Here is a 27,923-nt window from a genome sequence, read left to right on the forward strand (position 1 = left end):
TTGTAAAATAAAGGCTTAGCCAAGCTTATAATAGTGAAAATAATTAATGTGATACCAGTCACAGTGAGTTTTTTCAGGATATTTTTCTCAAATCATGTTAGAAATTGACTTTTAACAGAAATATTGCAAACATATATAAAAGAAACAAAAAATCAAGGATCTGAGATGCTTAGATAAAACATTGAACGAACAAAGTTTATAATTTTGAAATGTGGTGCACTTTAGATACCAGTCACTTCCGTATGTGGGCAAGCCACATAGTTTCACCTGTGACGAACAACTTTCACAATAAATTTTTCCATGTATAAAACATTACAAAGGAGAATTGAGTATATTTTATTGAAATGTGAAAGTAGAATAAAGTTTACTGTGCTATAATTAAACCAAACACTTCTCAAATTATTCATTTCATTTCTCAAAATTTAGTATGTGTGCAAATGTTCTGTTTTCTTTCCAATACCTTGCACTGAGACAGTGTCCCCTCCCTCCCTCCCAGCTGTTCAATGCATTGATTGAACGCAATGGGTTGTTTGCCCATGTAGGATAAATGTTGTTTGTGGTTAGGAGCTCTATACCCAGGAAGTCGAGCACTCTCATAATCTACCACAATTTCTTTTTTCCTTAAAAATAGGGGTGTGGGGTACTCAAGTAAATACAATGCATACGTATACTTTCATATTTTGACCATTTTTGACATTTTCAAACCTTTTTAGAGACTACAATTTTGAGGTTTGTGCATAAAACTTTCAGGAGCATTGTGACATCACTTGGACTGTAAGTTCACAATAAAATTATTGAAACATAATGCACGATTTAGGAGGAGCATGGATGGGGTGGATGGGCAAAGATAGACAAGTCATCTATTTAGTGACCATGATAACATGTTTCTGCAATTAGAAACCTTGACAGACTGCAATGGTATTACATGTGAGTGAAATTGAACAATGTGTTTCAAGATGGTGAAGGAAAAACTGATTTTCCTCATGTTGTACGCAAGCTCTATAGCATGCTCTTTTTCCCCAAAACTATCTGCAAAGCATTTTCGGAGTATAAGGAACTAAACTCAGTAATTGTAGATAATTTGTCGGTCTGCAATTTTGCAGTAAAACTTTTAAAATTATATTTCATAGTTTAGAAGGACTAAAATTAAACTGTGTGACTCAGCTGTTAGCATATGCAGATGATGTAAATACAATTAAGAATAATGTTAAAATATTTTTCAAAGCAGCTAAAGAGATAGGTTTGGAAGCTAGCAAAGAGAAAACTAAATATATGCTTACAGGCCGAAACCAAGTGTTAGGTAATAATCAAAATGTAATTATTGATAACTCGTTTGAACCAGTTTACTTAGGAGTAATACTAACAAATGAAAATGATATTGAAGAGGAAATAAAAAGCAGGCTTGATTTAGGAAATGCATGTTACTTTTCTCTTCATAAACTTTTGTCTTCTCATTTCATATCTAAGAAACTAAAATATGCAAAACAGTAATTTTGCCTGTAGTTCTGTATATGGATATGAAACTTAGTCCCTTACATTGAAAGAGGAACATAAATTGAGAGTATTGGAAAATAAGATCCTTACGAAAATATTTGCACCTAAAAGGGATGAGGAGACAGGTGAGTGGAGAGGGTTACATAATTTAGAAGTACATAATTTGTATTCATGTCCAGATATTATTAGAATGATTAAATCAAGAAGACTTAGGTAGGCAGACCATGAGGCACGAATGGGAGAGGAAAGAGGAGTTTACAGGATTCTTGTTGGGAACCCTGATGGTAAGACGAAGATGGAGGGATATCGTTGAGATGGACCTAAAGGAAATTGGTAGGGATGGAAAAGAGTATATAGATCTTGCTCAGGATAGGGACAGATGGAAAGCCTATGTTGCTGCAGCCATGAACCTTCAGGGTCAAGAAGGCTATAGAGATAGAGCTAGTTAGGAGAGGAGTGGTGGTAAAATCGCATACATACATTTTGCCATAAATGTAAAACTTTTGAGTTGCAATTTTTAGAGGGACACGATAACTTAAAGGATTGGTGTCATATTGTATTTGAGAAAAACATTGTCACCATGTATAGATGGTAGATGACACAGACTGATTTAATATGCCTTGCGAGAGCTTTAAGTTAAGCAAATATTTGAGGTTTGATTTTCGTAGATTAAGAAAACCAAGTCTCAGCTACTTTAGGACATTACTTGAGCATTACTCTGTAATATAGTGTGTGGTTTAGGAAGGGTGGGAGAAAATCACTAATCAGGAGACCACGATATCTGTAGCAAATTTAGAGTTTTTAAGCTGAAATTCGTGTCACAAGTAGATACACTCAGGCAATGATTTTATTTTGCATTTGCATTTGTTGAAAGCATTTTAAGATGGTGGATGAAAAATTGATTTTTTCATATTCTGAGATAACTCCAAATTCTGATACCACTTTCAAATATCTGCCTAAACTACATTGTTGGCCATAAAGAATTGACACTAAATTATTTTAGGGCATTCCTTAAGCTATGGCTTGACAAATAATTTTTTTAACAATATAGTGCATATGTATGTTGTGATCCAAATGGGAGCCACTAATGTTTTGTCCATGGGAACTGTTAGTTTCATAGCAACCAGATATTTTGGAGGATGGATATGGTATTCCATTTGGATGAAATCAATCAAGACAATCAAATATGTCAGCCTTATAATTTTGGCATAGTTAATACACTGAGGAGATATTTAAACTTGAAACATCCACAAAAATAATGAGAACACAACTGTGAACAAACTGTATTGAAGCAGAATTAAGAGTGTGTGTGCAGCTACCGTTCCATGAAGGCACATTCAGGGGATTTGGGGGTAAGTCCCAACATTCTTGATCTCTGCGATTTTGGAGGTGATGTGATCACAACCAAACTCTGGCTGCCTTTACCCCTCAGGACCCATTGATTTGAGGATGGGTGAGTTCCAGAGCTGCTTTATGCAGGGAGAAGACCGGATCTGACCTCAGATCACCCACCCCAAGATTCAAACCCAGCTGTTCTGCATGACAGTCAGCCAGTCTGTCTACTTTTTTTACATTTGTAATAAAAGTAATACCCCTAAGTGGTAGTATACCCCTTCTTCTCTCCATTTTCTCAATTTTCTCTATTATCTATTGATTTGCTTTATTTTACTTCGCTTCTTGTGCCACTTTTGGCTAATTTGCGAATGAGTGATAATATGATGAAATCGATGAATGAACACTCACAAACATCCATGCCCAGGCCAGGATTCGAACCTGGGACCTCTGCCGTCATAGTGCGAAGTGCTTACCATTCTGCCACGGGGACCTGCTCTCTGTATTATCATTGGGACAAACACAAACATCCACGTCCGAACCAGGATTCAAACCCGGGACCCCTGGCATTGCAGATGCTCAGATGCTATGCTAACCACTCCACCACAACTATCAAGTATTAGTATAGTATTGCAATGCGCAATCCTGGAAACTGATCGTAGATATATTAGCTATTACACCATCCAGCAATAGTAGAATCAAACTGTTGGTCAAATTCTTCAGAACATAGTATTTTAGATAATTTAATCATTTGTCCTGCACTGTGGCTGTGATGTCATGCTTTGGGCTCCGGCTATGGGACGTGTGCAGGTTTGTCTCTCCTTGGGGAAATGTAACACCTTTTCTCATGAGATTTCGGCCTTCGTATGAGACTGGTGAACACTCACCATCATGATTAAATTGGAGAGCTACGAATGAGTAGCGTAACCCAGTTATGAAAACCTACATTGACGACTGGGGGTTCGTCGTGCTGACCACACGTCACCCCATAAGAGTAGGATCAGGTGGGAGTGCGGCCGGCAGTCTGTAGGTAGACCTGGGCCCTAAATAGTGTGTTGCGGCACGGGTTATGTATGTTTTTAGTTAATCATTTGAAGGTGTGAGACCTTGATTGTCAATTCTTAACAATATTAACAGAAAATATTAAATAGTTTATTATTCAGTGAACTAAAACAATACAAATTGAATGTTCCTATCAGGGAAAAATGTATTTCATTTTTAAAATATATTTATTTATAAACATAACCTGAAAAAACCCTGATGTCTCTACACCAATTTACATGAGCCTGTTTTTGAGCTTTGGTCAAGTTGTGTGGGATCCAACGGCTTGAAAGTTTCCGTACATTCAGATTACCATGCAAAATTGTATGTATTGCTTTCATGTCAATGTTCAAGGATGCCTGAATCGCATGGTATGTCACATGCCGATCTCTCTCAATCATTTCACGCACAGCATCACCATTACTGGCAACAGACGTGGATGCACGACCTTCACGAAATTCATCACTGAGAAATGTGCGACCATACTGGAATTCGGAAAACCAATTGTACACAGTCCTATTGGATGGTGCTTCATCCCCAAAAGCCAAATGAAGTCGCTCGATGCATTGTTTCGGTGTTAAACTACACTAGTGTGCAAAATTAAAGCAACAAACATAAATCTCGCCCTGCAGGTAGAAACATCTCATAAATGGTCCAAGATTGCTGTTAAATGCATGCAGAGTATTATGGTCGTGTGTTCTAAACGGAAGAAGGAAGTTGTGTCCAGCAGTACTGTATGACTACAGTATGATGATGACTGCAGTATCGCTAGTGGCAGGTGTACCTTTTGGTGGCTGCTTGTATCACTGCAGCATCGACTTGTAACGTGTCTACAATACACTATGGCACAGAGGAGATGTCTGGAAGACTCACTACGGTAGAGAGCGATAGGTCGAATGGAGGCAGGGCAGTCGCAAGCTGATGTCTGCAGATTGCTCAATGTGCATGGGTTTGTTGTATCTCAAATGTGGCAGCAATTTGTCGAGACTGAAAATGTATCCCGACGATCTGGGCAAGGACGACCAAGAGTGACAAGAGTGAGAGAAGACTGTTTTATGTCTATCAGATCAAGACAATACACCCGTCGTATTGTACCGCGGGTAGCATCTGACCCTGCAGCATCCACTGGAACTCTTGTATCGAGATTCACTGTGTACAGGAGGCTTTGACTAAGAGGACTGTATTCCAGGCGACCAGCTGTCTGTGTCCCTTTGACTCTACTCTAGGAAAGAAGATGCCTGGAGTGGTACCGTCAACTGTATGGATGAAGAGTGGGCCAACGTTCTCTTCAGTAATGAGTCAAGATTTGGTCTCCACTCCAATTCATGGAATATTTGCATCTGGAGAGAACCAGGACCACAATTTCGACCTGAGAATATTGTGGAAAGAGACCGATATGGAGGTGCCTCCAACATGGTGTGGGCAGGTATCATGGCAACTAGAAAAACAGCTCTGCACGAAGTGGTACGGCAAGGTTTATCTGCTGTCAGGTACCGAGATGGCTCCATAGGTTTGGTTGTTTCGAGGTTTTGTCAGCCAAGAGTTTCTCTTCATGGATGGTAATGCTCGTCCCCATAGAGCAGGGTTGGTCGATGACTTCCTGGCAGTTGAAGATTATGTGTGCATGTAGTGGCCTCCTCGCTCACCCGACTTAAATCCAATAAGACATGTTTGGGATTCTCTAGGACAACTCATTGCAGGACGCAGCATGCACCAACCACTCTCCAGGAGGAATGAGAGTCATTGCCACAAGATAACATTGGTGTCCTGATTCGCAGCATCGCACGTCGTTATCAGGTTTGTATTGCTGCCAGAGGTGATCACACACCATGTTGAACAGACATAACCAGTTTTGTTTTTTGTTTGTACCATTAACTGAACGTGTGAATGCACACAAAAGTATTTATTCCCCTACCCCCGAAGTCCTATGGATAGATGTGGTGTTTCTTTTGTTGTGGTTTGTAAGGTATATGTTAATTATGTGCAATAAATCAATGTTCATGTGTGTTTCCAGCACCTGTGTATGTGTTGCTTTAATTTTGCACACCAGTGTACATTTGAAATCATAAAAAATCATTGCCCGAAAGTGTTCATGAGAAGTTTCCATTACACGAAACCACTTCTTTAAACTGCTGTGAAAAATAAACGAATAGACTTAAACAAACAATCAAAAATAATTTAAACATAAAAAAGGTCTAGTCTTCAGATTTTTATAATAGCGGAACACTAGCGCCACTGTTGGTGGTAGTTTGCAGAAACTTAGCAACCCTCGTATGTATCTGCGAGCTAGGTGGCAGAACATGGTAAGTTGTAGTCTTTTGATCTCGTCATAAAGTTGATGGGTTCAAATCCCAGCTGGGTGTGGGTGTTGATTTTATGTGTGTTGTTGGAGATTTATCTCTACAAAACTAACTACAATTTATCTTTCTTTTATATATATATTTATATTCGCATTTAACAGACCTTTGTGTTGCTCATTTTGCTTATTCATTTGTTTCTGTATAACAGGGTGGATACTCACAGGGAATTCCTTGAATTCTGGAAATTATGCATGAATTCTGCGTAAATTTTTCTCAGTAGACGTGAAAAATTGCAACTTGTATTATAAATGCCCTAAGACAAGTTTTTCACAGTTTAGATTTTATTTTTATCGAGGAAGGAAAATAAAGCTGCGTGGAAATAAAACAGAATTTTCTCAATCCATTTACTTTGTTAGTGTCCTTTGTAGAACAGATGTAAGATTATTGCAAGATCAGATATCTTGACATTCATTTGGTAAATTTCGAGTTTGAAATTCTTATACAGTTAACAACTTTTCGTAGATTAGAATATCCCGTAACATTTGTGACTTGTGTGCGTTTGTAGGTGTATTTCGAGTGTATGTGATATGGCAAATATCAATTCCGTACCTTAAATATTTAAAATGTATAGGGTTTAATTGAATTGAGTTAGAATTTTTGGGTGTATTGGAATCACACATGCCCTTTATATTGTTAATACATTTATGTGTGTGGGTGGTGAGAGGCAGGAAAACGTAAGATTGAAATAGAGAAAACCTTGATTTTTTGGAAAGTTCACCTTGAAAACCAGGAATTATACTTGAATTTTATCATGGCCCTAGAGTGGTCACCCTGTATAACTTTAATTGTTTATTTTGTGTATATTTAATGCTTTAAGGAACCTGCACTCGCATTGGTTAATTCATTCTGAGCGTGGTGTCTTGTTACCACCATATCTTTTACACACTGCAGTTTTCAGTGGAGAAGCCACTCTGGCAACAGCCGAAAACCGTAGCGTAGCAGACAATTATGGATAACGTTGGCCCAACGTGGCTACATTTCAGTGGCTACATTTCAGTGAAGTGTAGTGATATGTAATTGATTATCACAAGAACATTACAGTGCTCAATATCTTTCTTTCAAGAACTAGTAGTGTGTTATTGTAACACCAGCTTCCAACTTCATGTAAACAGTTTCCTTAGGCAGGAGTTCAGGACAGTGTAATTACGTATTGTGTGTACATATATATTATAATACAGCATTATAGTTAATAGTAAGTACCTGTATTTTCTTTACACCTTGTCAACAGAAAGCGGACGAATGCATAAGTATGGTTAGCGGTAAAGAATACCACGGGGCTCAATATCTTTCATTCATTTCGGCGTTTTCGTATCTTTGTGATACTAAGTTTCCTTAAGTTTTCAGAGATGGTTTCAAAGAAAATACAACTTCTAATTGGTTTTAGTTTTAGCTGTAATAATTGTATTCTAATTGTGGTTTTAGATTTAACTCTGTACCTTCAGTACATTAATTGTTTACATTATAAGTAGGAATGTTTTTTTTTTTTTTTTTGTTTTTTTATTCTTTCTACTGCAACAATGATTTTCAAGAAGTCGAAAGTGTCAATTGTAGTATGTTTTTTTAAAGGGTTTGTTGTAAGAACGGCCCGCGAGGCCGAAAAACGCCCTCTCAATAAAGACTATATTATTATTATTATTATTATTATTATTATTATTAATGAATGAAATAAAGAGGTAGAGAGTCTCAGGATTTACAAAAAAAAAAAGTTTTGATGACTATAGACACTATTCCACTGCTTATACGTGCTTATGAGTATAGTTCCACTCGTATAGCATTATTTAAAAAAAAAAAATCATTCTTTCAAAAACTAATACGATTTTGGAAAATAGTAAAAATATTGGGGGGATGATCCCCCCTCCCATCAATTATCGAGGGGCACGTGTCCCCCACCTACTGACGGCCATGCTGAAAGGCACCCACTAAAATAAAGGAATTATTTCTCCTTAATTATCTTGGTCATTTTTTTTTCTTGCAGGAAGGTGGTCCAAAGCCTTTCAGTGGATTCACAGGCCTGGTGCAAAAGAGCAAGCCAACCATGGGTACCCCAGATTTCAGCTTTCTGAGCAGACCACCACAAAGTGGGGACAGTGACAGCAATGAAACGAAAGGAGCACTTCCAAGCTTCAGTTTTCTAAACCAGAGTAATGGTGAGAAGGACAAGGCTCAGAGTTCGCAAGGTCTAAATTTTAATTTCCCAAGCAAGGACAGTGCCGCAAAGTCGACATCACCACTTTTCCCTTTTCTGGGCAGTGCCACGTTACCAACAAGCCAAACTAACAGTTCCTCGGCATTTAAAGGCTTCAGTTTTGCAAAGAAGTCTAATGAAACTCAGATGCCAGGAACACAATCCTCGATCTTCAAGACGAATGGTGCTGGTGTGCACAGTGCTAAGGCAGGTGATAATGATGAAGATGCAGAATATCTCGCCCAGCTGAAGAGCTTGAACGAAAGTGTTTCGTCTTGGATTAAGATGCACGTGGACAATGACCCGTACTGCCTTCTCACTCCTGTCTTTAGAGACTACGACAATCATCTGGCTGAGATTGAATCGAAGAAGAGCAGTTCGGTAAAACGTGATAGTGACGCCACTGCTGGATCTCCATCTAAGAAGGCAAAAGTTACTTCTCCAGCCAAATCGAACGAAGAACCTACGAGTACGATGCCAACTTTTAATTTCTGTTCCGGCAATTCAAGTTCGAAGTCACTTTTTGGCAATAAAGACAAGATCGGAAAAGATGCCACCTCTTCTGCTACTTCGGGAAGTGGTGATGCAAAATCAAGCAAACCATTGAGTGATACAATATTTAGTGGACTACCAAAGCAGAGTGCAGCAAGTACTGAAGCTGGAAGTCAAAACAGTGTAAATAGTGATAAGGACTCAAAACAAGGTTTCAGTTTTGGCCTGGCTCAACTTCCAAAACCTGGAAATTTTACTTTTGGAGGAAGGTAAGTGGAAGATTCGTATTTGCAAGTTATTTTTTAATTTATTTTTGTTACTGTGTCACTATATCAATTTAATCAAGTCATTCTTAGTTCCGCCTGACATCCTATGTTTTGAGTGTCACCTAATTTGCATTAAAAAAAAATGGCTCAGCGCAAGGAAGATAAAATCACAGGGAAATAATTTAATTTCTGGGGGATTTATTACCATACTGCTTGTCAACATTAATTAAGGTAAAAAAAGGTAAAAGGTAAAGTGTTCCCCTGTGCATAGCACCACGCCATGAAGGCGTATAGGGGGTGTGGGGGTAACGCCCCACACTTTCTTGATCCGGTCGTGAGTGGGGGTGATGTGATCAGCATCACGCCCCTGACCGCCTTTACCCCCCAGGGTTTCCCCCAGGTACCCATGTTATTCGACGCTGGGTAGGCGCCGGGGCCGCTTCCACCGTTAGAAAAGTTCCCGGATTTGAACCGGCCGGGGATCGAACCCGGGACCTTGAGCATGGTAGTCAGACGCGTTACCGACTGAGCCAAAAATGTTAAATACCAAATAACCCGTGGTGAAACAGCCCTTACTGGCCAAGGCCTACGCACCGACACCTTGGTGGGCTGAAGCCCCCGAAGCCCCCCCCCCCCCGAAATCGTACAAATATCCCATTTAAATAGTGTGTATTGTTAAACATTGACTTCATTAGCAGGATTAAACATCGTATATACTGATAAATTATTTTCAGGACTTTCTACCCCCACACTTTTTCAACTTTAGATGACGGCTCACTCCCCTCCCCTGAAAAAAAATAAATTGGTTGCAGGCCTACACTACATGCATTTCCCAGACACCAGATGATCGCTCAGAATTCGTGGTGCAAAATCTTCACATTGCTCTAACATAGGGATGGCTCACTGGTTTTGCTGGCAAAAATGATTTATTTAAATTGCAAGTAAAGCATCACATGCGAAGATAAACAGAAAGGTCTGGTTTGATCTGGTTTTGAATTTGGAATTTGAATATATGCTAATGATAACATAATTAAGCTTTGTTTCCATGTTTGAAAAAACATTAAAACTGCTGACCAAGGCAGTATTATGTAAAAGACACTTTATACATAACGTTTCCACCCCATATCAGGGTCTTTTTCAGACTAAAAACCAAATAAACATCGAATTTCTTCAGGAATCATGCAGTACATTATAGTCTGTGACCAAATTCTTACGTGTGCAAGGTGAAAGCTTCGTTTCGGAGCAATGATCATTGAGCTCTCAGATACAGTACTTGGTACACCCTAGATATGTCACTTTCCATTTATCAGTGATTACTGATAGGATATGGAGTAAGCCACGATAGACACTTGCACGATTTGGACACAGCAAGTTTGCTGCAAACCTGCCTTTACATCAGGCTTTAAACAGCCTCTTATGGGCCGATGCACATGAGTGGGTAGCTATCTCTCTCCATAGGAGCTTGTGTAGAGCCAAATGCAGCTTCCTGCTTGTGGTGTCTCATCCCTTGTAAATACATAGTACAATGATTTAGCCATCATATCGACCCAGTAAATAATAATTATTTGTCTAGTGCTACATATTGATATTATTGAAAGTGAGAACTTGTCATGAAATAAATTGTTCATCTTTAATTTCAGCACTGGCAGCACACCTTTCACCTTCAGCAATGTAACCAAACCACAGACTGACGAGGATAAGAAAGAAGAGGATAAGGACGAGGACCAGCCACCAGTCGTAGACTTCACTCGAGTAACGGAAGATGATGCTGTGTATTCTAAAAAGTTTGTACCTTATTAATAGTTTACCTTATTTTTCTGTGCCCAACAATATCCATAATGTGGCCGCGGTGGCTCAGTCGGTAACGCGTCTGACTACCATGCTAAAGGTCCCGGGTTCGATCCCCGGCCGGTTCAAATCCGGGAACTTTTCTAACGGTGGAAGCGGCCCCGGCGCCCACCCAGCGTCGAATAACATGGGTACCTGGGGGAAACCCTGGGGGGTAAAGGCGGTCAGGGGCGTGATGCTGATCACATCACCCCCACTCACGACCGGATCAAGAAAGTGTGGGGCGTTACCCCCACACCCCCTATACGCCTTCATGGCGTGGTGCTATGCACAGGGGAACACTTTACCTTTTTTTACCTTTTACAATATCCATAATATTACACATGAACACAAACTACATATTACCTTATAATTTGACACACACAGGAGATATACTAGATACAAAAAATGCAGGTAGACTAGGACTCGAACCTTACTCAACCGACTGAACTACCAAGCAAGTCTTGTTTGGACAGAGCAATGGCACAGAGTATGGTAGAGACCAGGGCCTACATATTTCTGTGTATAATACGAGGGTAAATCAAAAAATAAAGGGAATTTTCACATAACATCTTTATTTCCACACAAGAAGAACTACACATATCACTTTTCCACTTATATACCCCCTGCACGGCAATGCACTTTTGGTATCGTGCAAACAGCTTCTGTATCCCATCCGCAAAGAGGTTTTTGGTTGTGCATGAAGCCATGTCTGCACTGCCTGCTGGACCTCGTCATCTGACCTGAACTGACGACCAGGCAGCAGTCCACCCACTCATACACCTTTTGTTGAGTCATGGTGCTTGCTCCATACTGCGCTAACAGCGGACGGTGGATGTCTGCCGGTTTGACTCCCTTCGACCAAAGAAAGCGCACTGTTCCTCGATGGTGTATTCGTGGAGTGGTGCGTCCATACATGTGATCTTTTTGCTCCACGACACACTACTTAATGGGGCAGTGATGGATATTCCTACTTCCACGTCACTCCAAGTATACACGTGGTGACGTCAGACACACCCAGTCTTTGTTTATTCGTGCGAAAACACAAAATTGCCTTTAGTTTTTGATTTACCCTCATATATACTGTATTGACCTGAAAATAAGCTGTATCCTTAAAGTTTTAGAGGGGAAAAGGAAAAAGACAATAATCAAGAGATTGAGGGTAGAAAAATTGCTGGTAGTAATTTTATTCTATATATTTAGAATCTGGAAAACAATATATACCATAGAATTTCCCTTCAACACATTTATTTTCTTGTTAGACACGGTATCAATGTATGTTCTTGTTAAAAAGTTTGCATAACTACTTTTTATAGTGCTTTTTATTTATTCTTTATGCGATGTTTCATTCTGGTGTCCCAGAATTTTCAGAAGCCAAGATAACCACACACAAATAATTTATTAGGTAGCTAGTCATGTAAAGTTGTGTGTTTGTGTGGTTTATCTTGGCTTGAGAAAGTTCTAGGAAACCAGGATGAAACGTCGATGTCAACGCATGAAAAATAAAATAAAAACCACTTAAAATGGCTGTATATTATTTTGCATGATATCAGTCATAATTAACTTCAATAGTAACAAGTACGTAAACATTTTTCTTAACATGAGTATATCAGCACATAGTTGTTTCCTTTACAGATGCTAGCTGTATTGTTGCATTATTTAAAAATGAGAAATAAGCACCATTTTTCAAAGAGCATACAATATGATGAAATATCTTAGGGCCAGTTTTTCAATGTCTGGTCAACTTTTTGGTCAGCCAAACACCAGTTGGAGTCCACCTCCAGTCTTAACCAACACCAGATTTTTCAATGTAAAAATAACCAAAAGTTCGTTAACCGAAAGTTCGGCACGTAACAATTGTGAGTTTGCAATGCTGAGCGAGAAATTCAATGACACTGACATTTAGGTGTGTAAATTCAAATTAAATTTCGCCTGATGTGAAAAGGTAGAACTACAATAAGGCACATGCGGTTGTTGAAATTCATTGTTTACATTGTAAATACAGCAGAACTTAACATGCTCGTATTTTGTTGCTACAAAGAAATACATACAAGGGGAAAACAATTACTACAGATTTGGCTTTTTTTCCTAAAACAGATCGACTTCACAAACCACACAGTGGTAATAGGTAGTACAAATAGTTATCCTTTCCTACAGTACAAAAGAGACGACATCAAATATAAACAACTATCTAGCTAATTAGGAATTAATGTGTTTTATCTTGCATGTATCTTTCAACTAGGAAGTATATATCTGCTTTGTACACTTTATTTTTTTCGGGAGAACGTAACATCATGGAGAAATTAAATATTTTTATTGAACATTCACATTTTGTATTCAACTTTTACTCTATCCGATGATATAAAAATGCAACAATTTTTAATAAGTGTGCTAGGATCGCGCACAAAAAAAATACATAATCAATCTCAAAGTCGTGGTAAATGAATTATAACAAAACAAAAAAAACATCTGCAGCAGGACTCGAACTCATGACATAAAACTAAATCCCCAGTCCAAGATGCTGCCCTTACCCACTACACTAACTTGCCACTTAGGGTTTTCCTTCACAATAAGACAGATATCACCAGTAGGTGCACACAAATGAAATTCTGGTGACCATTTCCTTTGTTTTACCTGTTACTGCGCACTTCATTTGAATTCTGCCAATCACAAGAAGTTTCTTTTTACACCAATGTAATTTTTTATTGAATTATTTACCGTTCAGTGTGCCTGAGAAACTGTCTGGTCAAGATCGATCTTCCGATGAGGCAGGCATGTTTATTCGCGAACTGCCAGTCATCTCGCCGACCACCAGATGAAGCACGTTGTTAGTGCCACTTAACCTCCAGTTGAGAAGCTGACCGCAGATGGAAAAAACCAAAATTGCTGTAACCTCTAGTTATTTACCCAACTCGAACTTTGATTGCACATTGAAAAACCAGCCCTAAAAAGTCAATGTCTTGAACATAAACCATACCTTACCTTTTCACAGTTAAAATTTGGATGAAAAATTTCTTAAAAATTGCTAGCTAATGGTTTGCTGTTTTTATGATCATATGACCATGACATCAATTACAACCTGAGGCAAGATGGCTAGAAACCAGACTTTAGAAATAAGCTCGATGAGTTCAATTTTATTTTTGGTGTTGTATTTTATGCAATTCTGATCTATATAAACATGATGGAAAATTTGCATGTTATCTTAATCTTTTAAATGAAGGGCTGTGGACTTTTTGATATTTTCAGATAAATGGACAATCAGTAAAGGCACATATTTTTGGTAAATAGAAAAGCAAAATTTCGGTACAAAGACAGAGTCAATTTCGGGTTAAAAAGTGGTAAATAAAATGACATTTTGGTTTTAAAATTGTGAATATAACCCTAAATTTGATTTAAAAACTGCTCTTACTCCACAAAATAAACAAATCCCTTTTAATAACACATTTATACCAGAATATTAAGTTTATTCCTGCACGAAGAGGTCCATTTCGCTTCTCAAATATTTACAATAGAATTAATCAATTTTCCGTAAATTGCATAACTCGCAGGATAATTCTGACTTCAGAAAGTGTCGTGGCGATAAATAAACTCTAAATTTCATGTTTAAGAGTGTATTTCGCATTTTGCAGTTCATTTCGCATCATTTCGTGACAAAACAAGGTAGGAAAATGCACCTCATACCTTTCAGAAACATGAAAAATTAACATTACAATGTGTTATTTCACATTTTGTGTTTTCGTCAAAAACAAAATATGCATGCTCATGTTCAAATTGTATAATTTTATTCCTTGCTGTGTGGTCCTAGAAATCTCATGAATGTAGTGATTATGTTTTCCATGTTCACTAATTTTTGCATTGTGACTTTTCATTCTTGAATCTCATTTTAACAACTAATTTGTCAGCTTTGCCACTTAAGGCATTAGTTCCCAACTTGTTCCCCAGACCAGCTAGAAACATAGTTTTTTTATAACATTGTTATGTGGGTAGAAGTATCGAAATTCCCTGTTATACTTGGATATTAGGCTATTATGCTAAAACTGGCAGTTGTAATGAAGCTGCGCTGATACTGATGCCCATGGGACACTTTCACGGGATCTAATTTTCCTGAAAATTTCACCAAGTTTGAAGTTTTCCATGTATTTTGCACCAGTCTTGTGTGAAAAGCTAGAATTTGTAATTACATAATGTGTATTTTAATATTCTGATGTAATTCCTGAATATTTTTAACCAAAACCCTTGAGAAATTAATGCACATAACTGAAGTTGAATACTTACACAGTCATATTACCAGTAATCAATATTTTGAACATTGTATCGGGGCAGCCCTAAAGAAATCATTACAAGTAATGATTTGAACTTCCTTTGACATTCATTTGTGAAGATTTTCATCTCAATATATTATACATGTATATTTAAAAATGTACAAGAAACTACACTATGTATCCAGAAGTCACTGGACATCCATTACTGTTGGTTCTGAAGGGACCGGTCGTTATCAATAGGATGCAAACCTCCCTTTGCTGATATTACACCTTTGACCCTTCAGGATAGTCTTGCCACGGAGTTCTGGAAAACTGCTGGTGGAATTTGTTTCCATTCTTCCCCCCCCTCCCCCCTGATGGTATAGTGGTAACGTCATCGCCTTGTAATCAAGCGGTCCCAGGTTTGATACCCAGTGGAAGCACAAGTGGTTTGGATCCCACTTTAAACTGTAGGTCCAGTCCCGATTAGCCTTTCTGTGCATAAAGTGGACTTAAAACAACAAATCAATCAAACAATCCTCGAGCATGCCGAGTAGTTGAATCTGACCCACAACCGATGCTCCAGCTTATCCCTAAGATGTTTGATTGAGCCAAGTTGGGGATTTTGGCGGGCCAGTTAAGCACTTCCACAATACAATTGACAACGCTCTGGCAAATGTCATTCACTAGGAATGCACCAGGTCCACACATGTCTGACTATCAAGACATGTACCGTGGCACATCACTCCAAATGACGTTGGCATTGGTTCATGTGATCTAGGGCTTCCTAGCAGCAGAATGACGACAAAAACCCAGTTTTATGACTTGCTGGCCTCTGTACTACGGAAATTCTCTGTAGTCATTGGTAAGGCTGTCTGATGATTGGTTTGCACAACATGCTTCAGAGTTTGCCGGTTATGATGAATTTGTATCCTGGACCTTTAAGAGTGATGACTGGGTTCAGTGCTTCCATGTTGTTTCCACTTGTCAGTGACATTGCTGAGTGAACTGAGGCACATTTAATTGCTGAGAAATCTCGGATGGAATACCCAAATTTTTGTCCCCAACGATCATGCCCTGTTTGAAATCGTACAGCCCTCTCCATTTACTCTTGTAATAGCAAAGGCATCTAAAGTGTTCTTGCATTTGTGCCTTCAGTTATATCATTAGTGACATGTGCTGACATCATACTAGGCAAGTTTGTGTGAAATTAGATACAAATGTAGGGTATTTCTGCCACCATTCAACCAAATGCTGAAATCCGCTCTGGGAAAAAGTCTGAGGTTTTTTTTACCGTGCATTCACAGCAATTTTAATGTCTTCCACATCCTGGAAATGCTGTCCACGAGATAGGCAAGCAAATGAAAGTCCGATGGGACTAAATCAGGACTGTAGGGGGGGTTAAGGCATTACTGACCACCTATTTGCAAGAACTGAATTACAGTTTTTTGTTTTTCTCTGCTATTCATGTTTATTTAGTTACCCGCAAATGAAAAATTGTGTGCATTAGTAACTTATAGCATTATATGGGTGTGTGCAGTTTCATTGCAATCTGATAACAATATGAGGAGTTACTAAGGGGAAGGCATTAATTTCAGGATGACCTTTGTATGTATGTATGTAGCATAAACTATTATTACCTATTACTTTTTATAATGAAGTCATTTTTTGCACTTTCTTTTTTAATTTCCCTTGAAAACCTAGAATTATACTTGTATCTCCATTTTGGAATTGCTACACTGCAGTCAGATGCCTCTCTCATTGACTGTAATTACCAGAAGTTGTCATGGTGCTGTCACAACTGACTTTTCTTTATCTCTTTATTTCAGGTGCAAGGTGTTCTACAAGGTTGATGATGAATATAAAGACCGAGGGATTGGCATGCTGTATCTGAAACCAGTCGGAGAGAAGTACCAGCTGTTGGTGAGAGCAGACACGACCCTAGGGAATATCCTACTCAATATTCTCCTGTCAGCTGCTATTCCTGTTCAGAGGTCCGGAAAGAACAATGTGATGATCATGTGTGTGCCGGATCCCACCAAGGACACGAAACCAGTCTCTGTACTCATTCGCGTAAAGACTGCAGAAGATGCAGATGAATTGAGGGACAAATTAAATGAACTAAAGAATTAAATACTAGCTCAATTTTCGATCCCAGCTTAACGATATGCTGGCACTTATAAATTTACTTGTTCTTTTTCAATGCCTTCAGGTCCGTTGATCATGTGTTTTAATTTGTACATTTCTGTACAATAAAGCAGGTATGAGATCACGAGTGCTAATAGAATGGATTAATTTTTGTATATATTTTACACTAATTATAATTTTGAAATGACTGATACATAATATAAATTTTGGTATATGTATCTACATAGATATGAAATAAACAAGAGTACAAAGAATTGTCGTGTTTGTATTTTTTTTTTGTTGTCGAAAAGTAGAATATTTTTATTTTAACCTTTAGCAGACTGTCCTCTTTCCGCCTGTAAACCTCTCTGGATAGGTGGTTTCAAGCCTACACTTTTCAAATGTGCAGTGCTACACCAGAAGATTTGTAGAAGGAAAACTATTAACATAGACGGGGTTGGTTTGTTTTTATAATCATAGAATCACACTGTTGTGGGAAGGGAAGTTTTGTCATCCCCCTTCCCAAGAAAACAATTATAGGAAGGAAAATGAAATTTTAAATGAATTTTCTATCTGGAAAACCCCTATATTAATCTGAAGTGAAAACTAAAAGATTCTCCGTTCTCTGTACCACGCCTGCATGTACATGTTGCATTTTTTTGCCTTCTCTCTTTCAGACAGCAGTTATTTTTTATGACTTGTACATGGGGCGTTCAGTATGCTCTAATACTCACCAAGAAAACAAAATATAACAGAAATGAAAATATGGTTATTTTTCAACATAGGCCCCTGCTCTTTCAATGCAATTTGTCCATCGCCGCTCCAATGCTTCTATACCCTGTTGGAAGAAGATGTCCTCTTGCTCCTGCAACCATGAATTCACAGCATCCATGACGGCATTGTCATCCCGAAAAACCTGCCCACGGAGATGCTGCTTCAAATGTGCAAACAAGTGGAAGTCACTTGGGACTAGGTAAGGTGAATAGGGTGGATGAGGCACCAATTCAACTCAAGCTGTATGAATTGCAGCCATGGCAACACCAGGCTTGTGAACGGGAACACTGTCCTGCTTCAGCAACACTCCACATGTCAACATTCCTCGTCTCTTGCTCTTTATTGCAGCTTGCAATTTTGGCGTAAGGTCAACATGATACTGGCCCGTAATGGTGGTTCCATGTTCCAGATAATCCAACAGCAGTATCCGCTTGGCATCCCAGAATACAGTTGCCATAACCTTTCTGGCTGACTGTTGAACACGAAATTTCTTCGGTTTTGGGGAGCTGCTGTGCTTCCATTGCATGAAGCTTTGTTTGGATTCGGGGTCTAAGTGGTGGACCCATGTTTCGTCCATCGTCACAAATCTTGCCATAAAGTCCTCTGAATCTGCGCGATACATGCCCAAAAGTTGCCTTGAACATGTCACTCTGCTTCTCTTCTGATCAGCATTCAGGTTTCGCAGGACCCATCGTGCTGAAACTGTCTTCTTAAACAAATGATCGGTTAAGATGTTATGAACTGTGTCGGTTGACAACCCTGTACTCTCTGAATTTCAATCAGCAATAAAAAAAAGGAGTGGTGGGGTGGGTTAATTGTAGCGTAGGTGACTTGCCCCCCACAATACTATAATACTTTCATATGGAACATTTTTTCGTTCGATGCATATTTCTCGCGTTATTTCGATTTGTCAAGTTACATGGGACACCCTGTATACAGTACACTGCATTACAATTCAGTATGCAAACAAATGGGTCATCTTTGAACATTTTTGAAGTACAAGAGCAATCAGGTATGGCAAAGTTTCACCTGGTGATAACATGAGTCATAATAATAATAACCTGTGGCTGTACAGCCTGTAAGGGCCTTGGCCTATCTCCTGACTGCCAGTCTCCCTCCCACAATCCTACCTAGAGGTGTGGAGATCTTCAACTAGTAACGAAGGAAGTTCCTCAGCATAAAAATCTTCTGGAAATAAGAAGATTCTTTGTGATCTCAAGTCATGGCAAGTAGGATTATCGTGGGAATATGTTGTACCTTCATCATTTCCAACAAAACTGACAAAAACCTTTTCCCAGATATAGACATACTGCTGAAAATACTTGCTGCGCTTCCTGTTTCTACAGTGTCTGTTGCAAGAAGCTTTCCAAAACTGAAATTAGTTTATACATATTTGAGAAATGCAATAAGTGAAAATAGGGTAAATGGACTTGCCACACTTTATTTATAGAGACTTGGCAATGGAAATCGCCAACAATCAACCTAACCAACCATTTGGCTGAATCTGGGAATGCACGATGTTTGCAACTTGTTCCGTAAAGCCATGTTAAAGATTAAAAATACTATTGGTTAATTATTGTTTTTGTACTACTCCATTCCAATATGAGCATTGGAAGTATGTAACTTTTAATGATTAGTTTGTTAAGAATGTGCTAATATAAGGTAAAGGTACCCCTGTGCATGTGCACACATGCCATGAAAGCATATGAGGTGATGTGGAGGTAGAGCTTCACATATACAGTATTCTTGATCTTGGCCATAGTTGGGATGATGTGATCAGCATCATGCCCGGCTGCCTTTACTCCCCAGGTACCCATTGATACGGGCCTCAGAGCTGTGCAGCAACAGAGAAATGATTGGGCAATTTCCTGGTCCAGATCACCTGCCCCAGGATTCAAACCTGGGCCATCTGCATGGTAGTCTGATTCTATATCAACAGCTAATGTGGTTCCAATGCTAATACACACAAGGGGAGTCACCTGAAGACTGAATTTGTTAACAAAAGCAAAGTGTTATTATCCAATATAGGTAAAACTTGCATACTTCCTATGCTGTACTGAAATTGTTACTTTTAACGAGTAGTTAAGTATGTTGATGAGCTGTAGAAAAAGGGGTTTAGCGGAAGTAGAATTTGTAAAAAGCAATTTTTAAAAGAAACAATGATGTGTGCTTCGAAGTTGCATACAACAATTTTTAAAAGAAACAATGATGTGTGCTTCGAAGTTGCATACAACAATTTTAATACAGTGAAAAATTCCAAATATATATACGAAATATTCTATTGTGTGTCCCATCCTCTAGAAAGCAGCTTTGCACAATCCACTTTTACAAGTTGACCCTTGCCAAAATATTTCATATGCTTGCCACTTTTCAAAATAATTCCTTCTGTATGTTTCTTGTGGCGTCAGGTGGCCTCTGGAACTAGGTAATTATCCTAGTTAATTCATCGTCCAAGCCTTTCCAGGTATGGGCCGTTTTACATCAGAGAGTTCATTCCTCCATCCTGTTACGATCATCCAGATCAAGGATGCCCTGCCGTGGGCTGGCTCCGTGCATTACATCTCCATCAGTGCTTCTCCCTCGTCTCAAGCTCCAATCTGATAATGTGTGAAATGCTCCTTTATGGGATTCTTGATACTGTCTCGCCTTGGATCTGGGATTTAATATTTCTTCCGCCTGCAACGTGGCAGGATAAGGTGGGTCAGTCAAGCACCGGCTTTATGAAGACTACATCTTGCTTTCTTGTGAGCTTCTTGGATCGAACCTTGCCCCCTCCACCCCCTAGGGTAGGAGTAAAGTAGAGCATGTAGCCTCGTGACATTTTATAATTTTATTTCTAATTCTTGTTGCCATTCTTTGTCAAATAATTTCTAGTTGAGAATTTCTTCACTGAGCTTACAATTAGAAACTATTATTTGGTCAGAACAATGAATACCCTGTTGCTAGGATACGTGTGAAATTCTCCAATGAATAATTTGGTTCCTTTGATAGCAAGGTAGCAGACTCAGTCAAATTGGTCATCCTTCATTTTCTCTTGTTCTGATAAAACTGTGCATCGATACTCCTCATGGGACTTTTAAAGATTGATCATCTGGGAATCCATACTGGAAGCATTTGCAGGTATCCATCCATTAATCTTATTGTCCAAGAGTAGTATAGAACTTGTTTAACAATATTTATGTTAATTCTCTTCCTCTTATGACATTTTATTTTTAAAAATCACTTTCATTCTGATGTGTAGGATGAAATATATTCTTACAGGAGAAAGGCGCAGAGATGTCGATGTGGATAATTTGTCCAAATTTCAAAACAGTCTAGGTTCATATCTGGACTGGACTTACAGTTAATTGATTGATTTGGATTAAGTTTCTCCACCATTTTGACAAATCGTGAAGATGAGGATGAGTGATGATATGATGCAATTGATGAAGGACCCTCACAAAAGATGCAAACATGCTGTACTAACCACTCTGCCACAGAGGTCGGAAAGTTTTGATTAATGGATTAAATTGTTGTTTTAAGTCCACTATGCACAGAAAGGTTAATCGGGACTGGACATACAGTTTAAAGTTGGATCCAAACCATGGTGCCATGTGCCTCCACTACGTATCAAACCCAGAAGCCTAGATTACAAGGTGGTGATGTTATGCCATTGGGGAGGCCCAGATTGTAAGGACTTGCAGTTGAAAATACGATCCCGACTGCAGAAATGAACCCAATGTGTTGGCATTAACTGCAATGATATTGAAGAGTTCCACAAGTCTCCTTATAGTCATCTGGTTCAGTCTAGGGTGATACGGTCTGCTTCTTTCCCCTTCCGGATGTCTATGATCGGAGCAGTTAAATATCAAAGTATCTCGCTACAGCAACATACTAATTCCACTTTGTTATATGACACTACTGTGAATTAGTATTGTAAGATGCCACTTATATGTTCGATAAGTATATTTAGGTCTAATGTTTATTTTGGAATATTTGAAAGTTTTTGTTAATAATAATAATATGAGTAAATAGCCATCATTCTCCTTTCATATAAAAAATGAGGGTGTAAGGGTTTACCTTACCATGTTACGTGGTCGTGCATGCCAAGATCCTCTCTTTGCCACTTTCTCTCGAATCCTTCCCTCGCAGAGAGCTTTTCAGAGAAATGTGTTCATCCGCAAGTCGAATTATTTCAATTTACAGATTCTTCTGAAGCTAATATAGCAGGAATAGCTTAGCTGGTTCCAAAGGCAATCATAAGGTCGAAGGATCGAATCCTCCCATCGCTGAGAACTTTTTCAGAGATTTTAGTACAATGGCGAGTGGCAACATCTAGTAGCAAAATACTGAACTAACACCAAAATTTAATTACAAAATACCCCTGTTACCTCGCTCAGTAAGTGTTGCTCCCAATTACCAGACTTATCTCTTGAGGATCATTATTTTTGATTAGGTTATCGGAGGTGGCTAGTGGGCTTCTGCGAGCCCTGAAGGCTACCCTGTAGGGCGGTACAGGCTCCGTAGAGCCAGAGATGGGGCTTGCATCGCCCACGGAAAGTGGAGAGGAAGTGAAGACTTAGGCAAAGTGGACGGTAGAGGAGAACAGGAAATTCAAAACCCGTTCACCTCCGGGATTCGAACCCAGGACCTTGAAGTTAGAAACAACACCTTTACCGATTGAGCTAACAACGGCATTCACTTGTCTTTCTTTGGAGCTTATATTTTAACCTAGCTTGCCTGCTCGTTGTCTGAAAAAAAGATCCAACTTTCTCGGAGAAGACTTAAACACTTTCGGATTCCAACCAGCGCTCTTACCAGCTGAACTACGGTGGAACACCATCAACCTTTGATCAGAACTTGTATTACTGGAACGTTTGGCATACAGCAAGGCAATGTTCATTTGTGTTCACCTCTCCACATTTTCTACACTCCTTCGTTTACATCCTATAGTAAGTTTGTTGGAACTGTATCATGTTATTACCAGAGTTAGGATTTTTAGGTGCGCACCTTTTTTTCGTAGTGAAAGTGAGACCTTTCTGGAAGGACTCAGTGTGTGAAATGTTGCCTCAACGTGAGAATGGAGCTAATTTTCCAGCACCTTTTTTCTCCTTTTTTGATATCCTTTCCCCTTCTTTCCCTTTTCTGTGACATTTATCCATTTCCCCCCTTTTTCGTGCTCTTAATCGCTTTTCCTCCCCTTTTTGTGTCCTTTTACTGGTGTTGTTAAATATATTTCCTCAGCAAATCATTGAATTTTTATTTTCTTTTTTCGCGACACTTTTCTCTTTAAGATGTTTTCACATTGTCCACTGAAATTGAATGTATTTAAACTGTGCTTGATTGTTGCCTATTTGAAATCAGCAATGGAAAGACCGCTACTGATATGCACCAGATCGCAGTTATTTTTTTTAAGATAGAAGGAAGAAGGAAACGCAGTTTGGTCTTGGAAGCAGTTAAGCAACAATGTGCTTCTGAAGTGGTGGGTTTCACGTTGCATGTGTGCGCAGTGGACAGATATTGTTTGTGGATGTAAGTTCCTTACCTGCTTTTTCACTTAGATCCTGTTAGTGCATGTACTTTACCACCCGAAAGTGCCCAGGTCCCGATTTCTCAGTCTGGCTCAAGAATTTAAGCACGAGTTGATAGAAAGTGATGGAACTGTTATTCGATGCACGGTTTGTGATACGGGAATCACATTAGATGAAAAACACCAGTAAGATCGCATCCAGCAACATATTTCCAGCTCTAAGCATCAAAAGAACAAGAATCGAGTAAATCTCGGCAGCCTCTCTTACGCAATGCATTTGAGCAGTGTTCTTCCAAGAACCAAAATTTAAAGGAATTTAATGTTGACTTGTGTGCATCTTTTACACTCAACAAGGTGAACCATCTGGCCTTGCAAAGTACACACGGTTGTCAGTGCCCGCTGAGAGTATGTTAAGGAAAAACTATATTGAACCTGTGTATGAAGAAACTGCTCGTAAAATTAAGGTGAAAGGTCAGATTGCGATATAGGTGTGTCATTCTGGATGAGACGACAGACTCAATGCAACGATATGTTTTGAACATTTTGGTTTTTCCTCTGACAGGTGAGGAAGTTAAGCCCATGTTACTAAACATGTATGAGTTTCAGAAAACCAATGCCAGTACAGTGATGCAAACATTTATGGATTTCTGTCAAAAACTGTGGCCCGGTGGAATTCAGTTCGAAAAAAGTTGTTGTTGTACTTACTGACCAGGCTCCCTACATGCTTTCGGCATTTAACCAATTGAAGTCATTGTTCCCTAAGTTAAAGCATGTAACCTGTTTGGCTCGTGCCCTTCACAGGGTTTCTGAATCTATTAGGAACGAATACAACGTTGTAAATGAGTTCATATCTGATGTGAAGAAAATACTCCTTAAGGCCCCGAGTCGCATTCTTGCCTACAGAGAAACTACCTGCCTGCCCCTGCCACATTTCCCCATCATTACTCGCTGGGGATCATGGATTGAGTGTGCTGCATTTCTGTGTGAAAATTTTGAAAAAATTAAGGAGTTTGTGCTTCCCCTGGATTCAACTGACGCAGGTGCAATTTCCAAGGCACAGCAACTTCTGCTCCCAGACAAGATAGATGATTTGCAAAAAGAACTATTTTGTGTACATTCCTACAAGTACCTGTCGACAGCCATCAAAAGCTTAGAAGAACAAGGCGTCGAAAAGGAAAAACAATGGGATATCTTTACTACTGTGAGGGGGCAGTTAGATGGTTTTGCCAAAAACAAACTTGAGGCTAGTCTTGACAAGAATCCGGATGTTGTGGAATTTGCCACTTCCACAGAGTTACCATTCCGAGTGAATACTAAGTTTGCCCCACTTGTTTCTGTGGATGTAGAGAGAAGCTTCAGCTTATATAAAGATATTTTATCTCCGAAAAGAAACAAACTCACTTTTAAAAATTTAGAAATGCTTAATGTTGTAAGGTACAACAGCTTTGTGTTGTTTTTTTTCCCCAGACTCTGGTGAATAACTGTAACACAACCTGTGTGTGTGATGTGTACACAGCTTCGAGTGAATAGCTTACACTAATAAAATAGGAGGGAAAGTTTTAATAAAGTAGTATAATTATCAGCACCATTGTTTTGCCCCAATCAGCACCTTTTTTGCGTCTTATTTTAGCACCTTTTCCCTTCCTTTTTCCCAATGAAATTTTCCCCTAAAAATCCTAACTCTGGTTATTACGTATGTCCATGCCAAAGAAAGAGGAAAGTTTCTTCTATTCGAGGGGCCTCCCAGATGGTGCAGTGGTAGCATCGTTGCCTTGTAATCAAGGAGTCCCAAGTTCGATACCCCGTGGAGGCACATAGTGGTTCGGATCCCACTTCAAGCTGTAGGTCCAGTCCCGATTAGCCTTACTGTACATAAAGTGGGCTTAAAACACCAAATCAATCAATCAAACTTCTATTCGGCTAGTCTGCAAGGAAAGTTGTTGCTTGAAATGTTCATGCAAATGTTTTTACATGGTATTTCCCTTCAAATCTACTGGAAAATCGACGTAACTCCTTCACTGAACAAATACTCGTAAATAAAATGGACCATTTCTTAAAATCTAAATAAGTTAGGTGGGTTTTGCGGTGGAGAGTCATTGGTAAATATGTTTGGCGAACGCAGGGGAGGGGCTGATGGGACAACAGCTCTCCCCCAATTCATGAAAGTGTTTAAATGAAAGCAGTAAAGGACTGGGGGACGAAATATAGTCAACGCAGATATGTAATATCCATCTTTCGAATTCCGGTTCCCTCTGAAACAAAATTATGCATACGCCAGTGGTGATGGCTGTCAGCCTTTGCGTCTCCGATGTCTTTGGCTGATAAAAAAAAAAAACAATTTGGTACCCAACATTCTTTACCCCCAGCATGCAGCGCCATAATGCGCTTATCACGTGATACAGGGGCATTGAATGTACAAAAAACAAGAACCATCATTTTCGCAGACTCGCCAAATACAGTACTTTCACGGTCGAGATGTTCGTGGAGATGTGATTATCGCGCCGGGAAGTAAGAGCGCGTCTGCCGGCAAACTGGATGCAACATCCGCGAACCTGGAACCGCTAGTTATGTAATGAAATATGCTCGTGCTAGTCGTACAATTACATTGACAGTTACAATTAAAATGAGCACGTACCTTGTTACAAACAGTATTAGAAATTCATCCACACATTTACGGCATCTTTAGAGCAAATTCTCACTAACACATATCAGTTCCTCTTCCGAAATTGCTTCAGTTCCTCTCCTGATATTTTCTTTCAATTCATCTAATGTGTGGCTTCAGGTTTAAAAGCTTGGTAGCTCGCCACGCAGACATCGTGGAAATGTTTCTTGTGCAAAACGCCGGAGGAATTTTTGAGGAGTATGTTCCAATCGTGCTCCAACGTCGTCTAGTTTCTCAGTAAGCACAGCTAGGGGCGATTCCTCCATGTAGGAAGTGAGGAACTTCATACAGTTCATTTATACTTATTTCCAGTTCTCTATTTTTTAAAAGTTCAATGAGCGTTGTAAAATTATGAGCGTAATGTAGGTTCGCTACTCAAGAGTCAATATGCTATCACTCCCTCGCTCCGATCTGCTGCCCAAAGACGACCGTCTTTGCCACACCTGAGCGGCTGAGGAAGCTTTCTTGTCATCCTACAAGCAGATGGGTGAGGGGCTGTGCAAGGGGAGGGTTGCCAAGTTATACGGTCCGCGAGGAACCTCTCGTGGCTTCCTAATTCAGTGGTGCCGAACCTAGCATAATAGTTCAAAACCTAACAAAATTTGAACTTGGGTCGCACCTAACCAGGCCCGTAGCTAGAATTGATCTCCAGGGGGGAATCACGGGTTATCGGGGGGGGGGGCTTTGTAAACCATGTCCATTTTTCGAAAGATTAACAGTGTTAAATGAAGGTAATTTTTTTAAGTGGGTGCATCGGGGGGGGAGGGTCATTAAGTTAATATAAAATTTAGAAATATCACACAAATGGTCCATTTCTCTTTAGGTATCTTCTAAAACATCTCTTGAAGCGTTAATTGCTATTGGCATCATCCCTTATTACATACTACACACTACTTATGATGATACAGATATTTATATCATACAAAAAAAATGCACAATATTTAATCATAGTGGCTACTGTACATTCCACCCTCAGCTGAAGGAATAAAACTTCCCTTCGTTCCCAAAACTTAGGAACTGTTGACCTTTGATGCAGATATGGAAGGAATGTGGATGATGACGTCAAAGTCACAGATTTCTGTCTAAACGGGAGACCGCAACAGGGGCAGCAAATTGTACAGATAAAGAAGCTCCTCTGTGAAAGAACATTCTATATTCTATAATCTAGAGAGAATCTTCTAAATACTTGCCGCTACTTCGACTTCAGCTCATAAACAAGATGAAGTTTATGTTCTGTGAATTTATTCTTCACCAAGCTGCGAGCAAAATAATATCTGCTGTCTACATTTTCACTCTTCACTGCAAACAAATTATACAAAATTGTTTTACCTGGCTACGGCCCTGCTATGCAAGAACTTTCTAAACTCTATACAACCAATAAATACAGGGTGTCTACAAATGATTGAAGCAGTTTCACGATGTTACTGTACGTGTATTATTGAACATATTGTGAAGTAACTTCACAGTTTTGTCGAGAAACTCAACAATTTTTGTGACACATTACAAGTGTTCGATATGCCCCCTCTTTGTGATTCTGCAGACATAAACTTTATAATCAAGTTGTTCCCAAACACGATGAATCCTGGTCCTATCAATTCGATCAAAAGCACTGA

The 27,923-nt window shown here is 39.2% G+C and overlaps 1 protein-coding gene across 5 annotated transcripts in view; it reads left to right on the top strand.

Annotated features, from left to right (window-relative positions):
- Nucleotides 1–17,640, top strand: part of LOC145997253 (nuclear pore complex protein Nup50-like) — a 48,910-nt gene extending 31,270 nt beyond the window's left edge. For all 5 annotated transcript variants that reach the window (XM_083134104.1, XM_083134100.1, XM_083134103.1 and 2 more), the window contains exons 3-5: nucleotides 8,203–9,173; nucleotides 10,811–10,954; nucleotides 17,068–17,640. In XM_083134104.1, coding sequence (XP_082990230.1) covers nucleotides 8,203–9,173; nucleotides 10,811–10,954; nucleotides 17,068–17,371 — 1,419 coding nt within the window. In that variant the 3' untranslated portion in view covers nucleotides 17,372–17,640. The remainder of the gene's footprint in view (nucleotides 1–8,202; nucleotides 9,174–10,810; nucleotides 10,955–17,067) is intronic.
- The last annotated feature ends 10,283 nt before the right edge of the window (nucleotides 17,641–27,923 follow it).

The sequence above is a fragment of the Lepisma saccharinum genome, chromosome 13 (assembly GCF_977018435.1).
Source record: "Lepisma saccharinum chromosome 13, izLepSacc3.1, whole genome shotgun sequence".
NCBI lineage: Eukaryota > Metazoa > Arthropoda > Insecta > Zygentoma > Lepismatidae > Lepisma > Lepisma saccharinum.